This window comes from Gossypium raimondii, chromosome 10 (genome assembly GCF_025698545.1).
Source record: "Gossypium raimondii isolate GPD5lz chromosome 10, ASM2569854v1, whole genome shotgun sequence".
Classification (NCBI taxonomy): domain Eukaryota; kingdom Viridiplantae; phylum Streptophyta; class Magnoliopsida; order Malvales; family Malvaceae; genus Gossypium; species Gossypium raimondii.
This window is the reverse complement of record NC_068574.1, coordinates 58,318,026-58,336,019: the sequence shown is the minus strand read 5'-3', so window position 1 is coordinate 58,336,019 and position 17,994 is coordinate 58,318,026. Positions and strand designations below refer to the sequence as shown.

The window sequence follows — 17,994 nt, the reverse complement described above, 5'->3', positions numbered from 1 at the left end:
TAGTATCTGAACTTGAAAACCGTAAGTCAACTTGGTACTTTTTTTAAATACCTATCTAATATTGTTAAAATATGCTGACCTAACATTAACATGACACTAATGACCAATAGCATGGTGACACATGGTAACATCATATTTTGACACAAAAAATAAAAAAAATTTGTAAATATGTAAAACATTATTAAAATTTTTGTCACATGTCAAAATGTTAGGATGCCATGTGTCACCATGATATTGGTCACCAGTGTCACGTCAACATATTTTAACAGTGTTAGATCCAAAATAAAAATTTAGATATTAAATAAATATAAATTGTCAAATTCAGAAAAAAAAAATCTCTCCTTCTAGCTCACCAAAGATGTGAAAACTTTATTTTTGTCTAAAATAAAATTTTAAAAATGAGATTGTTGAGTTGAAATTTGATATTATAATAAAGAAGATTAGACAAATAAATAGCGAGGAACCCTCTATCTAATTATCATTTATCGTATTCTAAACTTCAGCTAATAAGATTTGAACACAATTTAACCTGAAACTTCTTGTTATCTTTCTTCATCCTTTTACGTAGAAAACAAAAATCAGACATGGGTCAACACAAGCTTCTATTTACTTATGTTTCTTCATATTTGTGAGGAATCAATAATAATAATTTCTTTGAAGCTACAAATACAATACCAACCCATTTGAATAATTATAATCACGATCAAGTATTACAAAATTCAATATATTAATAACCAATATCTATCAACCTAGGCCTCCGTTTTGTTATTAAACTAAGTGTGATTGACAAATAATAATAATAATAATAATAATAATAATAATAGTAATTGTAAAAGTAATAGTAATAGAAATAATAATAATAATAAAAGTCAAAATAAAAAATAAATTTATCTAGACGTGTGGAAAAAATAACCAATAAAGGAGCATATGGAAGCTATTTGTTGTATAAATACATAACTTCACATGGCTATTCCGGCATATTAAGAAGCCTTCAAAGAAGTTATTAACCAGCTTGGTTCCTACGTTCATTCAAGGTTGTTTCCTATTATATTAGCTATAATTAATATATAATTATGGTAGTAGCAGTTTATTTCTTTTATAAATATATTAGTTTTTGTAACAATAGAATTTCTAGGGGGTTCTTTTTTTTCTATATACTTTCCTTTTAACCATATAGCTTTGTTCACGAAATGATTAATTCCATATGAAATTTTATCATATCTGCTATTTTTGATATAATGTCTAAAACTACTCATAGTCCATTTCCAATCTTTAAAGAGGAGGACAATACGTTTCAGCGCACTTGAACCCATGTCCTTCTACACTAACAACAATGCCGATATCCATCAAGTTAAAACCCAATCGACTCATATATTTCTTTTTAAGTTAAATATACATGCATATATCATATAGGTGCATATATTTCTTTTTATGTGGTTTTCATTTAATCTTTGGTATTTAGATTTTAAATTTTAATAATGTTTTTTAAATTATCTTAGTTCTTTGATTTGTTGTGTTACCCATCATTAAGATTCAATGAAAGTTATTGTGAATATTCATAAAAATAAGTAATTAAATTCAAGTGACAATGAGTTGGGATGTATCTATACTTTCAAATTAAGAACAAAACAAAATTTTGTATGAAAGTAACCTTAGTTGCATGTGTTTGTTTGAATTGGTTGATGATTCAATTCAATTCAATATTTGTGTTTGCAGAAAAGCCAATTTGGAGAGATGGCAGGATTGCTAGAGATATATGATAAAGATGGTCACCCAGAGCATAAGCTTAGGTTGGAAAGGAGTGAAGTTCCTTTCATTTGTGGTGGGTGCAAAGAGCTAGGATTTGGACTTCGCTACCAATGTCCCAACATGAAATTACATCCTTCATCACGAATGCGGATTGGGGCTTGGATACGGACGTCCACCGACTCAGAAATTTTTCAAAAAATGTGACTTCCAATTTCACCGACAAAATCCATTACCAGGGACAAGAATTTGCGACATTTGTGCCTTGGACATACGAGGATTTTTGTACCAATGCTCCCGTGGAGATTATGATTTACATCCCCATTGCGCGAGCCTTCCTTTGACTTTTACCCTTCCGGGTTCCAACGAAGTAATCAAACTTCGCGAAAAGATAGAATCAAGATGCTTGAAATGTCAAAGAAAGGAAAGAGCATCAGGCAGAGTCCAGGGTTTGTCCTATGTTTCCTCAGATGGTATGCTATGTTATCATGTGGCATGTCTGAAAGAAGCATGTCTTGACAATTGGACAATGGGTTATTTTCAACTTGATGCTCTCGCTAATGAGGAAAGAAAAATCCTTGCACTGCAAAATCTTGCTCCAAACCAAGAGGTTCGCATAAGAGCGGGGCAAAGCGCGAATGCAATGAGGGGTATCAGATTGTTGATCACATTTCTCAAGCTGGTCGTTTCTGCTGTACTTGGAGAGCCATTTACTTTAGTTTCCACTTTATTTCAAATTTCTCAGGGTTAGTTAGTCTAAGGCTTGTGTTTGTTTATGATTTTGTGTGCTTTGTTAAATAAGGCTTGAACTTGTTTATCCAACAAATCAAGTCAAATGGGTGTGATTTCGGTTGTTGATTGTGTTGTTAGTGTGGTCAGCAGCAAACTTAATTTGTAATGTGTTGGTTTATGCTGCATTTATGAAAGTAAATTGTGAGAATAATGAAAGGTTGTAGTAATTTGTTGTGGTAGTTATGTGAGTAGTCACTCATGCAATGTCACACTTCTCTAAGTGCTAATTAGCAATCTTTCAAAACAAAATCTTTGGTGTTTGAGCTTTAATTCTTACTAATACTTTCGTCATGTGATAGTCAATCTTTAAAGACTAATCCATTTGAAGCAAATTATTTTGATGGATGGATCAAATTAGATCACACAATTGGATACCCTAAAATTAGAAGATTGGATCAAACTTCAAGAATAAATTGCTTTGGTTACTCAGAATTTCGACAAAACCTTTAAGAAGTAACCAAGAAGATTCAAGAAGTTCAAAGAATCCAAAAATAGTCCCAAAACAAAAACCAAAGGCGCTATTAAAAAAGATAAACATATTCACGCTGAATGTGCTAACACTCAAAAGAAGAAATCTATGTACACGATTTGGAGCGATGAACATCCTTTCAGCAACTTAAAATTTAATGAAATCATCTACTTTTTAATATTTTATTTATTTTTTATACGTATTTTTTAAAATTATATATAAAAATTAATTAAAAAAATTTCATTGTAATTTATAAGTTCAAATTTTAGATGATGCTCTTGCAACTTTGAGAGTTGGGTTTAGGATAACTTGATTTTATATAATTGTATTAAGTGTTGAATTTATATATACTTTTATGAATTTAAGAACATCTTTTGTTAATATATTTTATTTGGATATTATATTTTCTTTTTCTTTAGTTATTAAACAAATTTTAAATTTTCTAATTTCTATTGTTTTAAATATTTTTCTTAAAATAAATATGATTTATAATTAATTTTATTAGTAATGATATTAGTATTACATAAAAATCATATTTAATCATTTATCATAATTATAACCTTAATTATAATATTACTAAGTTAATATATTACATCATTATATATTTCTATTATCATTAAATTTAAATTTTATAAATTGGAATAATTATTAATTTTATATATTTTTATACATATATAATTATTGTATTAAGAATATTTTATAATCATAATTAATGTTTTTAAAATTTTATTTCATTTTATTATTACTTTTGCTATGAATAAATTTTTTGAAAAACATGTGACGTTATTTTGATCATGTGATTCGATTAAAAGGACTCGAGATTGACCGAGGGGCTCAAAATTAAATGGAGGAGTCGTTCATGGGCCCAATTCAACATTTATGGGCTGAATCCGATCCGTCAAGTAACTATTTGGCTCCGGTTAAGGATTCACGTGATGAATTAAGTCTAGGAAGATTTTTAGTGTCTTAAAGGTTGTTTATTTTGTCCTAAAGGAACACCTATGGCTGGCCGGCTTGAGCAACAAATGTGACCAATTTTTTAATTTTAATTATCATAACTATTCTTTTTTATGTAATGCCTGAAATTATTATAGTCTCTCTTTATTTTTTAATTAGGAGGATAATGCACTTCAGTGCATTCGAACCCACGTCTTCCTATACTGACAACAATACTAATACAATTCGAGCTAAAATTCAATCGACCAAGTTAACTATAATTTTAAATGGTGTTTACACTGTGAAAATTGGGTACAATGTGCTTAATTAATTTGGGACTTGACATTCCTAATAAGGTGACACAATTCCTTTGGAGACCTTGTGGTAACCATATTGGCATTAATGATAATCTATGGAAGAGGAAGTTGAATGAGATCCCTATATGTCCAAATTGGCTAAAGGAAGTTGAAACTGTAGAATGTGTTACTTATGCGAAGGTGTAGTGGGTTTGAAGGAATTGATTGTATATATCCACGACCCCTTTTCACCAAATTAGCACCACTGACCTAACCGACAGCCAGGAAACTCAGCGGCTGAGACCGAGAATCAACATCCTAAATCGTCAATTTAGCCTTGGGTGGACGCCTGCCAACAACAAACTGAAAGAAAATGAATATGAGCAGGTTGAATTCAAACAAGGCAGGAAGAAAGAATGAAAGAGAAGAAACAAAAAGGAAAAAATGAAAAGAAAACAAAGGACACAATTTTAAAAAATAATAATATGATAGGGCCCATTGCTTCAAATAAAACATTTTAAAAATTCACTGCACAGTGATTAAAAAAATCAATTTCAACAGTTTAATAAATAAATTGAAATTTTTATAATTTGACACCAAAATTTTAGTGATTATTAAAATAATTTATTCGAAAAAGTTAATTGCATGGTATATGATGATTATTAAAGGTAGTTGAAGTGTAAAAGCACAAGCAATGCTGTAACATTGTATTTCATTTTAGTCAAAAACTTTAGCTTTAATCTTTATACTAATTTTGCGTTCTATTAATTAATTATTTTTGATTAAATTATAGAGTAAAAAGTTTAAAGGTTATAATTTGTTCAACTGTTTATATATTTGAAGGTTAATCTTCATATTTTTATTTTGAGGAATTTAGTTCCTTTACTTTTCAGATTTAAAATTTAGATCCATTTGTTATCTGATTAAATTTTTTTGTTAAATTTCTTTGGTCGACATTTTGAAACAAAAAAAAGTACTCACTTGATCTTCGTGTAACAAAAAAATAACATTGTAACAAACCTAAATTTAGTAAAGGTTTTCAATGGTGCTAACAATTATTAAAAATTTTACATCATCAATTTAATTAAAATAAAGTATTTAGACTAACTAATAACATTATGAAAGTTGAGGTACCAAATTGTGTCAAAATTAAAATATATAAATTAAATCTTAAATTTGAGCAAATTAACGATGAAGAAATTTAACCATTCTTATAATCTAAAAAAAGAGAGATTGAAATTGAAATTTACTCATAATGTTTTCATGTTAAAAAAAAAAAGAAAGAAAAAACAATGGACAAGTGTCCATAGCGAAAAAAAAGCAAATACTCACAAACTAGTTATGAGAAATTTTGAAATAAAGTGGAAAATAAAGTGAAGTCGTCTCCCAGTAGAGCAGAAAAGAGCAGCTTGAGAAATTTGATCAACAATTTGAAGCCCTTCATTGCTTTCGAGTTTTGCTCCCCACTTGGACGAACCACTAGTTTTGGGGATAGATTTTGCAATGCAAGGCTTTTTTCCTCATCATTCGCATTAACATCAAGATTAAAATAGTCCCTTTTCCAAGCCTCAAACTGAGGCTTGTTTTAGACAGGTGACATGGTAACATAGTTTACCATCCGAAGAAGCATAGGACAAACCTTGGACTCTGCTTGATGATATTTTATTGCTTTGGCATTTCAAGCATTTCGATTGAATCCTTTTGCTTAGGTAGATACTCATGTCAGAATCGGGCAGGGAAATGACCGGTGGGAGGCTCGTGCAATGGGGATGTAAATTGCGTTCTCCAAAGGAGCATTGGTACAAGAATCCTTGTATATCCAAGGTACAAATGTCACAATTTCTTGGTCCTAATGGATTTTCAGGGTGAAATTGGAAGTTGCAGTCTTCGAAAAATTACTGAAATGGGGGTGGGGGATGGCGAATCCCGCATTCCTCATGAAGGATGTAATTGCAAATCATGTCGGGACATTGGTAGCAAACCCCAAATCCTAGCTCTTTACACCCATTGCAAATGAAAGGAACTTGGCTCTTTTTCCACTCAAGCTCATGCTCTGGCTAACCATCAAGATCGTGTTTTTTTAGCAGCGTTGGCATTTCTCCAAATTTGCTTTTCTGCAAACACAAAAGATTGTTCAGGCACCAAGAGGTGACACGTCTTCCTGATTATTGCAATAATAGCAATGCCAACTAAACTAATATTTAATCATTGATAGTAAGATAAATTCATATCAAGAATAAAATGTTATTAAATTTGAATTTTTCTTATCAGGAATAAAGTTGGTGTGCCGAATTCAAACTCTTACAAAAAGAGGCTAAATTGAAACAAAAAGCAAACAAGAGGGCTTGATTAAAAGACTGAATGTTCAAAAATGATTGAATAATGATTAAAGGGTTGAAGAATTATTTTAAAAGTGACTGGATAAAGATTGAAAGATTTTTGATAATGTTACAACTCTGTAATTAGTTTAAATTCTAGTTTTAAATTTTGAATTATTTAATGATAATATTTAGGAAAACTCTACCTAAATTTTAGCACCAAAAGTGTGTATAAATGCTTAGTGGGTACAACCAATTGAACACACAGTTGACTTTTAAAATAATCAAATTCCTTATTTTCTTTTCCCTTCCTGCGCCACTCCTCTACTTTGTTCTTTCAATTTTTTTTTTTTACTTTCAACCTTCTCTTGGTTTATTTACTTTTCAAGGCCCTTCCCCTTTCCATCTTCTACAATTCCATAAATCTATTTTCAAAGCATGATTTTCTTCATGATTAACTCAACTTTTTTCTTGCTTTAGCTCGAAAATTGTTCCAACAAAACAATTGTGAGATACGAACCCGCTCGAAAAACCTCTTAATGCAATATTTTCTATTTCTCCGGTATATGAGATAGTACAAATTCATCCCTTAAAGTTGATTCAGCTTCGATTCAAAAAGTGCACGTTGGATTAGAGTTGTTTGGCGTACAGTTGGGAAGATGAATCGACCGTGCTGTGTTCGAATTCCCACAAACAAATTGGCGTGTTTAAGTGGAAAAAGCCAGTTGGATTCCGTCAAGGGAGATAGAGATTAGATTTAAATGACCCATGCTAATGAGAATCATAGAACTAAGTTAAATGAACAAAACTAATTGAATATTATTAATTGTATGCAGAGTACAAACCATAGTATTAATAACACAATGTATTAACAAATAACTAACTATAACTACCTTAACTACCAAGCTCTAACTACTAACTACTAACTGTCATAACATATTTCATTCCTTAACATGCCTCTATCTTCTTACTACGTGCCGATTGTTCAAATTTTGCAAACACTTTAGGACACAATCTAAATTTTGTAAAAAAAGGAGCTGTCAAAGGTTTGGTAAAGACATCTGCAACTTGCTCCTATCTGGAATATGCCCCACACTAAGTTTTCCAACTGCAATATTCTCTTTAACAAAGAACAGGTCTAACTCAACGTGTTTTAACATTGAGTGTAACACTGGATTTGCTTATATAGCAATCGCTCCTGAGTTATCACACCATATTGTGGCCTTTCTTGAGGTAAAAATATGCAGTTCAGATAAAAGAGACTCAAGCCAAATCACTTCTGTAACAGTGTGAGATAGCCCTCTATACTCAGCTTCTGCTATTGACTTAGAGAATTTGTTGCTTCTTCGATCCCCAAGCTACAGGATTACCCCCAAGGAACACACAAAACCCTATAGTAGACCTCCTATCATCAACATCAGTTCCGCAATTTGCATCCGAATAACCAACCAAATCCAAGTTGGCAGCTGTAGTAAAGTGAATATCATAGTCCATGGTACTTTGAAGATACATGAGAATGCATTTTACAGCCTTGAAATGCTGGTCAAGAAGCCTATGCATGAACTGACACACTTTATTGACAGCAAAGGTAATATCTAGTCTGGTGATGACCACATACTGCAGAGCTCCTACAATGCTTCTATACTCGGACTCATTCTCAAACGCACAGCCAACATGCTGCGACAAGTTTGATGAAGTGATCATGGGTGTAGGAGATCTATTTACCTGATCCATTCGAGCCTTTCTTAGAAGATCAAGAACGTATTTGTGCTGGCTTATCAATACCAAGGAAGTAACTAAGAGGCCCCAAATCCTTCAAGGAAAACTGAGTATCCAAGGTTGAAACAAAGCTATCTATGCTACCTTGATGATTTTCAGTGACAATTGTGTCATCTACATACACTAGAACATACAAAAGCACCCCCTCAGTTTTCCTAACAAAAAGAGAACCATCTGACTTAGCCAAAACAAACTGTGAAGTGAGTAAGAAATCTCGTAGCTTGGAGAACTAGGATCTGGGAGCCTATTTAAGACCATACAGTGCTTTCTTCAACCTGCACACCAACGATCAGTCACCATGGTTCTGTTCAAAGCCAGGAGGTTGAACCATATAAATTTCCTCAAACAAGTCACCATTGAGGAAGGCGTTGTTGATATCCACCTACCTTAGCTACCAGCCAAACTTGACAGCCAATGTCAAAGCAACTCGAATTGTTGTTGGTTTTATGACTGGACTAAAAGTTTCTTGAAAATCAATACCTGCCTTCTGAAGATAACCCTTAACTACCAAGTGACCCTTGTAGCAAGCAATAGTGCCATCTGAGTGGCATTTGAGTTTGAACACCCACTTACATCCTACAGCTCTCCTGTTTGCAGGTAAAGGAACTAAATCCCATGTGTTAATTTTTAGCAGAGCATCATACTCTTGCTGAGCTACTAGTGTGCACTCTTTTCTACTAAAAGCTTATTCAATTGTGACAGGCTCAATCTCACTTAACTCAGCAGAGAATACCTTGGGCTTAAAAATACCATTTTTTTTGACCTGGTTTGCATAAGATGAGAGTTGATAGGAAAACCTGATGAAGGATCTTGAAGTTCCCCAACAACCAGACTACCATCAGAAGCCAGACTCAAAGGTATTGGAGGAATTACATTAGGAGGAGATGGGGTTGGAGTATGAGCAAAATAACTACTGCGAGCTTTATTCCCTGGTGAGAGGCTATCATCTTGCCTTAATCTGAATTGAATAGACTCCAAGGGAGGATGACCAAAAGCTGGAGTAGCAAATCTTGACACAGCTCCTGAAATTCGCTCGGCTGAAGTAATAGGCATATTTGGAGCACCAAATCTATATCGGTCCAAAAAAGATACCACAACTGGAACTTGAGATTACTGATACTGGAACCGAGGCTAAGGCCAAAAACTGACAGAACCACCGCCTGAACTAGTAGAACTAGCAAAAGGAAAATAGGCTTCATCAAACACCACATGCCTAGAGACAAAGATCCTACTGGTATCACCAAGACATTTGTATCCTTTGTGAACAGGACTGTAGCCAAGGAACACACAAGGCTTGGACCAATATTGTAGCTTATGAGTATTAAAGGGTCTAAGATATGGATAACACCTACAACCAAACACCTTTAAATGCATATAGTTAGGAACAGTCTTATGCAACACTTCATAAGGTGACTTGCCAGTGAGAACATGTGTGGGAAGTCTGTTGATAAGATAAGCTACATTGATGAAAGCATGAGCCCAAAAATGCATAGGCATACTAGCCTGAGTCAGCAATGTCAGACTAGTATCAACTATATGTCTATGTTTCCTCTCCACCAAGCCATTTTGTTCAGAGGTATGAGGACAAGAGAGTCGATGATAAACCCCCAATTGAGAAAGTACCTTTGGAAAATAATGAAATTCTCCACCCTAATCAGTTTGAAGAACCTTTATTTGACATCCAAACTGAACTTCAACAAATTTCTGTAAAAGAAAAAAATTGTCCAAGGCCTCAGACTTGCACTTTATAAGATATATCTAAGTGTACCTAGAATATGCATCAACAAAGGAGACATAATAAAGATTGCCCTTAGATGCCACAGGAGTAGGACCCCACAGATCAGAAATAATGAGTATAAAGAGTTGAATAAACAGTAGTAGAGGGAGAAAATAGAAGCTTATGAAACTTTCCAAGTTCACACGCTGAACAAACCGAATTCAACCTACAACTCTTTGAAACAACATTACACTTTAAAAGAATTGTAGTGACAGTTTTTTTACAATGGTGACCAAGGCGTTTATGCCACACAGATCAAAGGTCGAACTACTAGAAACAGGAGACCCCAGATGAGTGGTGTGAACAGTAGCTGGAAAATTTAAAAAAGTGTTAAAATTTTGAGTGCCTGACAGATCGAACTGGTACAAGCCATCATGAATGCGATCCACCAACAAGATGGTCCCTGTCTTGATATCCTTCACAAAGTAATGGAAAGGATGAAATTAAAAATAAACTTGGTTATCATTAGCAAATTGTGCAACAGACATTAAGTTTTTGCAGATTCGTGAAACATGCAACATATTTTTCAAATGAAAAACTCTGTTTGAGCTTGCAAAGAAGGAGGAGCCAATATGAGCCACTGGTACAAACACACCATTTCCATGAAAAGCATGTTGTTACCTATATATTGTGCTACCTCCTGCAAGTTATCGAGGTCATTGGTAACATGGTTGGATGCTCCCAAGTCCAGATACCACACTTTTGTGTCCAAGGAACCTGTGGGAAACTGTCCTTTTGTGGAGACAGCATTAGCTTGCAAACTAGGACTCTGCACGATGTTCCTTTGGGAACAACAATGAGAACCTTTACACGAGAAAGTTATAGAATCTTGAAACTGATGAGAATGCACCTACATTGTCTAATTAGAAACCCCTTCAAAAGACTCATCAAATCAATAGTAACACTTTTGTACCATGTGACCAATCCTACCACACAGCTGGCATTGAGGTTTGTTATGCCCTAGAACCACCGCCCCTGTAAGGTGGTCTAGATCCTCTGTTAAACTGCCCAGTACTCCTATCATCAGTACCACTTTGTTGAGCAATATTAGCCTGCAAGGGCGAACTAGAAACACATTCTTGTTGTCGAGCTTCACAATTAGTAAGCATCTCAGCAAGAAAATCAAGAGGAACACTCATTGCTGAAGCCACAACTCGGATTGACTCATACTCCACTGACAAACCAGCAAGAATGATGCTAATTTGTTCCTGCTCAGTAATAGTATTGCCTGTAGCCATTAAGGTATCACACAAACCTTTAATTTTGGCCAAGTATTCTTTAATAGTTAACTGCCCCTTCTTTTGAGAATACAAAGAATGCCTCAGAGTAGAAACTGCCATAGTGGATTTGGTAGCAAACCGCTGAACAACTGTGTTCCACACATCAAAACTCGATCGAGCACTAGTAAGATGCATCAATATGTCATCACAAATAGTGGATAATAACCAAGAAGCTAACAACTTATCTTGTTGCTTATGAAATAAGAAATCAGGGTTAGCAACAAGGTTGTCACCTCTGTCAACGATAGACTGTAGAGAAACATTAATAGTCCCAAGAACAAATTCATGCAACCCATACCCCTCAAGAATTAGCAAAACCTATTGTTTCCACAAAAGAAAGTTGTGCTCACCCAGTTTCACTGCATCATGTTTAGGAAATTGTTGAATCTTTCTCAAGGAATCACAACCAGGATCGGGAGAAGAACCAGCTACAGGTGTAGCCATGTTAATTGATTGATGATTGTCATTATCATTGGCAGAAATCGCTTTTGTCGCCATGGCAGAAACACAAAAAAGACTAAAAAAAAACTTTAAGGCTCAGATACCATAATGAGAATCATAGAACCAAGTTAAATGAACAAAACTGATTGAATATTATTAATTGTATGCAGAGTACAAACCATAGTATTTATAACACAATGTATTAACAGATAACTAACTATAACTACCTTAACTACCAAGCTCTAACTACCTAACTACTAACTGTCATAACAACTTTCATTCCTTAACACACATAGTTGAGGTTGTTGATTTGAGTTGGGCTTTTCAGATTGCAAGGCTGTTGAAATCTTAAATTACGAACACGTGTATCGCAGTTAGAAATTTGGCAAGAGTCGGTTTGCAGGTCGTATCGGGATCGACTACATAAGGAAAAATTGGCGGTAGGGACATTCTTGGTAGCTATAACCAACTTATTGCTTGGAAGGGAAGATCTATTTCAAGGATCGATTCAAGATTGGAGTATACTGAGGCTAAGGCTAAGCTTAAAAAATATTTTATTTATCCATTTATTTTATTTTCTTAATTTTTTTTTCATTTTTGAATATGTTATATTTTACTTTTCGTATTTTCTTCATTTATTATTTTAATCAATTTAAACCCCCCATTTTTATTTTTATTTTTAAGATTTCTACACACAGGTGGTGGGCACAACTGTGACCGCGACAACGATTCTGGTAAAGGAAAAAGGCGAAATTAGATAGCCAATCCCTATGGATTCGACCCTACTGCTCTATATTGCTAATTATTGTTATTTTGTCGTAAGAATTTATATTTGGTGGTTTCAACACCCATCAATCATTTATATGTACACACACACATATATATATATATATATATATATATATATATATATATATATACTTAGAAAGATATATGCAACTAATACTGTATGTTCTACTGCCTATACTTATTTAAAGCAAAAAAAAAAATCATACTCAAGAAAAGAAAAACTAGAAATACTCATTGAACCTAGGATTTAAGATGAGGGAGATAAAATGAGCCCCGGGAAGTTATGTATTTATGGAAGAAAAGAAAAAAACCCAGAAAATTCACTAACTTTTTTTAATGGAGAAGTCCTTTTACGCAGGTCCAATTTCCTAGCAGGTTCGTTAATATATCATCCAATTAAACAATTCTAATAAGATTGATCATATTGTTATTTTTTTTCTTTCCTTTTCGATTTCTTGGGAAATTTACAGCAAGTTTCTCTTCATTATTTCTCATTGTCATGGCCTATACATGATAACAGCGTTTACCAACTACAGTTAATTTTAATGGGAAAACGACTCGTAATTTGACTGGTAATATAAGTTTAATAGTTATATATGTTATATCATGTTCTTTGAAAAATTATGTATTAGATAATTATCATGAACAAGATAGAAAACAATACAAAATTGAACTATACATACATGCCTGAAGTGAAGCTGATATTTTATATCTAGAGCTGTTGTTGGCCCTGGACTACGACATGATGTTTTTGATTTAGGGCTAATCCGACCTGGATTTAAATTTTACTATTAATATTCATATTTTATAATACTAGATTTTCTTTTAAAATTTATTTAATTTACGAATGGAGTAGCAACATTCTCGTATTTAATATTATTAAACACGTGTTTAAACATTGAATTTATCTAACAATTAATTTGTTAAAATTATATCGTTATGGAGATATCTAATATACTAGAACTCTAAACTTGCATGGTGCTATCTACAACAATAATAATAATTAGAATTAGGAAAACAGAAAAAGAAAATGCAATATTGACTTTTTTTTTTCTCTTGATCATGGGTTAAAAATTATAGTAATTAAATCACGGGAGTTAACTAAGATAGTAAATATTTCTCCTATCTTAACCAGTGGTCAAGGGTTCGGTCCTCACTCTGAGTATGGAACAGCTTGAAAACTTGTGGCCAGCATCTACCCTCTTAATAAGCCTATAAAATACGGAGAATTAGTTACTGAGCTCACTCTAATAGATACATTGAGAAATAAAAAAAAATTTATACTAATCAAATTGTTGATCAAAGTCCAAGAAAAGTTTTTCAGATGTGAATTTGACCCTATCGGGTTGGATTACATTATATTGTTAATAATTTTAATTTAATTTTATTTTTAATTATAAATTAAAACTAAATTAACATCTTAAAAATGTTAGAGCTATTTATAGAATTAAAAAAATACATAGACGTAGATCCATCCATGAGTCAACTCAAAGTAAATTTAGATAATAATTTTATCTTTAAAATAGACCTAAATATTAATCAATTTTAATATATTTCTATTTAATTTTAATTTTAAAATATTAAAATGGGCTTTTAACCTGGGTTTAGCTAGGCCCAAGCTCATGCTCGGAATATTTATTTTAAAAAAATCGAACCTCAATTCAATCCAACAAGTTTGACCTATACAAAGATGCAAATAGAACATGTTGGGAGTTGATTAGATGAGCAGAAACATGGACCCTCAAATTTAAGTTGGGAAAATAATGAAAATTATAATTAGATATTATCGGAATGACAAGTTTGAAGGGAAATAGGACGTAATTGCATACATGGATTATATCAACAGAAAAATAAATGGATCTAGAATAACAAAGTAAAAATAAATGGAGTATATATACAAATTGAAGAATAAAATATTATCTAACTAACCTTTATTATTATGTTGTTGTTGTCGAGATATATCTGAACTCGTAACTTGCATGGTGCTAAGTTTAGAACTAAGAAAATGACAGGCAAAAAATGCAACATTTAGTTGTTCATTTCTCTTGATCATGGATAATAAAATATCATTCAGGTTATATTTGTAATCAAAGTCCTTGATAAGTTTTAAGGTGCGAATTTGACTTGATCGGATTCTATTATTATTAATTAACAATTCTTAGTTTAATTTATCTTCATTTTAATGTTCATGTTCAGCATTCAAGATTATCCCTTCTAATAATGTCATCTCCAAGATTCGAACTTGCGTAGGGACGAAGCCAAAAAAATATTTTTTGGGACACAAAATTAAATTATATATTTTTATGATAGCAAAAATATAATTTTACCATATTTATAGTCTATATCTTTATAATTTTTAAAGGATTAAATCAAAAAAAAATTTGGAGGGAAATATACAATTTTATTATGTACTAACTTAAAATTTTATAAATTATAAAGGAGTTAAAAGGAAAATTTTCTATTTTAGAAGAGCGGAGCCTTGGCAGCCTCTAGCTCCACCCTTGAACCTTTGTTCTCTCCTTGGGAGTATAATCCGCCTTACCAGTTACCATTGCACCCAATATTTGTTGGTTTTAAGCTTACCATTTTAAATACAAATTGTTTTCTAAAGCCATATGCGTTGCATATGATATTATACATTTAATTTTTACCTAATTTTCTAAATAATGTATTTTTAATTAGTGTAATTAATTTTTTTATTGTTATTCGAATTGTTAAGCATAATTAAAATATATTACTTTATTGTTAATGAAAAGGGTTAATATATATGGAGGTACTTAAATTGATTCAAATTTATACCAACTTGAGACCTAAACTCTTTTTGGACTTAACTGATACCTAAACTTGGAAATAGTAAACCAACTTGGTACTTTTTAGGTACCTATCTAACATTGTTAGAATATGCTAACGTGATGTTGACATGGCACTAATTACCAATAGCATGGTGACATATGGCAATCTCATATTTTGACACTTGACAAAAAAATAAAAATATATTTTTTTATAAATATGTAAAATATTTTTAAATTTTTTGTCACATGTCAAAATGTGATGATGTCACGTGTCACCGTGATATTGGTCATCAATGTCACATCAACGTATTTTAACGGTGTTAGTCAGATATCAGTTAATTCCAAAAAAAAACCAAGTAAATATAAATTATTAAGTTTCAGTACCTCCGTATATATTAACTCTAAAGAGAAAGAAAAAGTATATCTGTATTTGAAAACTTAATAAAAATTTTAAAATGAGATTGTTGAGTTGAAATTTCATATCATTTATCATAGTCTAAAAAAAATTTAAACTAATAAGATTTGAACACAATTTAACCTGAACCTTGTTGGTATCTTTCTCCATCGTTTGTACGTAGAAAACAAAAATCAGACATGGGTCAACACAAGAAGCTTCTATTTAATAATATTACGTTCCTACATATTTGTGACGTATCAATATAAATAGTAATAATTTCTTTGAAGCTACAAATACTAATTATAATCACCATCAAGTATTGCAAAATCCAATAAATTAGTAACCGATACTATCAACTTAGGCCTCAGTTTTGTTATAAAACTAAGCGTGATTGTCAAATAATAATAGTAATGGTAATAAAAGTCAAAATTAAAAATAAATTGATCTAGACGTGTGGAAGAAGTAACCAATGAAGGAGCATTCGGGAGCTATTTGTTCTATAAATACATAACTTCACATGGCTCTTTCCATTCCAGCATATTAAAGCATTCAAAGAATTTATTAACCAGCTTGGTTCCTACGTTCATTCAAGGTTGTTCCTTTTATATTAGCTATAATTAATGCATAATTGTGGAAGCAGTTTTTTTTCTTTTATAAATATATTAGTTTTTATAACAATAGAATTTCTAAGGGTTTTTTTCTATATACGAGTCTTGGTTTTCTTTTAACCATCTAGCGTTGTTCACGGAATGAATAATTGCATATATTTCTTTTTATGTGGTTTTGATTTAATCTTTGGTCTTTAGATTTTAAATTCTAATAATGTTTTTTTTAAATTATCTTAGTTCTTTGATCTGTTTTGTTACCCATCACTAAAATTCAATGAATGTTATTGTGAATATTCATAAAAATAAGTAATTTAATTGAAGTGACAATGAGTTGGGATGTATCTATACTTTCAAATTACGAATAAAACAAAATTTTGTATGAAAGTAACCTTAGTTGCATGTATTTGTTTGAATTGGTTGATGATTCAATTCAATTCAATATTTGTGTTTGCAGAAAAGCCAATTTGGAGAGATGGCAGGATTGCTAGAGATACATGATAAAGATGGTCACCCAGAGCATAAGCTTAAGTTGGAAAGGAGTGAAGTTCCTTTCATTTGTGGTGGGTGCAAAGAGCTAGGATTTGGACTTCGCTACCAATGTCCCAACAAGAATTGCAATTACATACTTCATGACGAATGTGGATTTGGGCTTCAATACCGACGTCCCCCGACTCAGAAATTTTTCAAAAAATGCGACTTCCAATTCCACCAACAGAATCCATTACTAGGAACAAGAATTTGCAACATTTGTGCCTTGGACATACAAGGATTCTTGTACCAATGCTCCCATGGAGATATTGATTTACATCCCCATTGCGCGAACCTTTCTTTGACCATTACCCTTCCGGATTCCAACGAACTAATCGAACTTCGCGAAAATACCAAATCAAGATGCTTGAAATGTCAAAGAAAGGAAAGAGCAGGCAAAGTCCAGGGTTTGTCCTATGTTTCCTCAGATGGTAAGCTATGTTACCATGTGGCATGTCTGAAAGAAGCATGTCTTGACAATTGGAAAAGGGGTTATTTTCAACTTGATGTTCTCGCTATTGAGGAAAATAAAATCCTTGCACTGCAAAATCTTGCTCCAAACCAAGTGGTTCGCCCAAGTGAGGGACAAAGCTCGAATGCAATGAAGGGTATCAAATTGTTGATCACATTTCTCAAGTTGGTCGTTTCTGCTATACTTGGAGAGCCATTTACTTTAGTTTCCACTTTATTTCAAATTTCTCAGAACTAGTTAGTCCAGGGCTTGTGTTTGTTTATGATTGTGTGTGCTTTGTTAAATAAGGCTTGAACTTGCACATCCAACAAGTCAAGTCAAATGGATGTGATTTTTGTTGTTGATTGTGTTGTTAGTGTGGTCATCAGCAAACTTAATTTGTAATATGTTCGTTTATGCTATATGTTAGAAAGTAAATTTGAAATTTTGGATTTTATTTTTGTTATATAAATTATGAGAATAATGAAAGGTATACAATGTGTACTAATTTGTTGAGGTAGTTATGTGAGTAGTGACATGTGCAATGCCACAAGTAGTGCCCACTGCTCCTAGCACTACACAAGTCACATATTTG

The 17,994-nt window shown here is 32.4% G+C and overlaps 3 protein-coding genes across 4 annotated transcripts; 2 read left to right on the top strand and 1 right to left on the bottom strand.

Annotated features, from left to right (window-relative positions):
- The first annotated feature begins 1,000 nt into the window (after positions 1-1,000).
- On the top strand, positions 1,001-17,738 carry LOC105775090 (uncharacterized). 2 transcript variants are annotated; one of them, XM_052621591.1, is made up of 2 exons: positions 1,001-1,034; positions 16,875-17,738. In XM_052621591.1, the coding sequence occupies exon 2, from the start codon at positions 16,893-16,895 to the stop codon at positions 17,655-17,657; it is 765 nt and encodes a 254-aa protein (XP_052477551.1). In that variant the 5' UTR covers positions 1,001-1,034; positions 16,875-16,892; the 3' UTR covers positions 17,658-17,738. The 2 variants fall into 2 exon arrangements, with proteins under 2 accessions (XP_052477551.1, XP_012453081.1); XM_012597627.2 differs by lacking the exon at positions 1,001-1,034 and adding an exon at positions 16,341-16,404.
- LOC105775668 (uncharacterized) lies at positions 1,735-2,497 on the top strand. The gene is made up of 2 exons (XM_052622545.1): positions 1,735-1,861; positions 1,986-2,497. The coding sequence occupies exons 1-2, from the start codon at positions 1,735-1,737 to the stop codon at positions 2,495-2,497; spliced, it is 639 nt and encodes a 212-aa protein (XP_052478505.1).
- On the bottom strand, positions 7,884-8,291 carry LOC128034021 (secreted RxLR effector protein 161-like). The gene has a single exon (XM_052622544.1). The coding sequence runs from the start codon at positions 8,289-8,291 to the stop codon at positions 7,884-7,886; it is 408 nt and encodes a 135-aa protein (XP_052478504.1).
- Positions 17,739-17,994: the final 256 nt, after the last annotated feature.

What these genes read in the sequence shown, in the direction of transcription:
- LOC128034021 (XM_052622544.1), bottom strand. Translation starts at nt 8,291, where the DNA reads ATGGATCAGGTAAATAGATCTCCTACACCCATGATCACTTCATCAAAC.
- LOC105775668 (XM_052622545.1), top strand. Translation starts at nt 1,735, where the DNA reads ATGGCAGGATTGCTAGAGATATATGATAAAGATGGTCACCCAGAGCAT. An exon ending in ATTTGGACTTCGCTACCAAT is followed by an intron (nt 1,862 to 1,985) that starts GTCCCAACATGA and finishes ATCCATTACCAG; the next exon opens with GGACAAGAATTTGCGACATT.
- LOC105775090 (XM_052621591.1), top strand. Translation starts at nt 16,893, where the DNA reads ATGGCAGGATTGCTAGAGATACATGATAAAGATGGTCACCCAGAGCAT.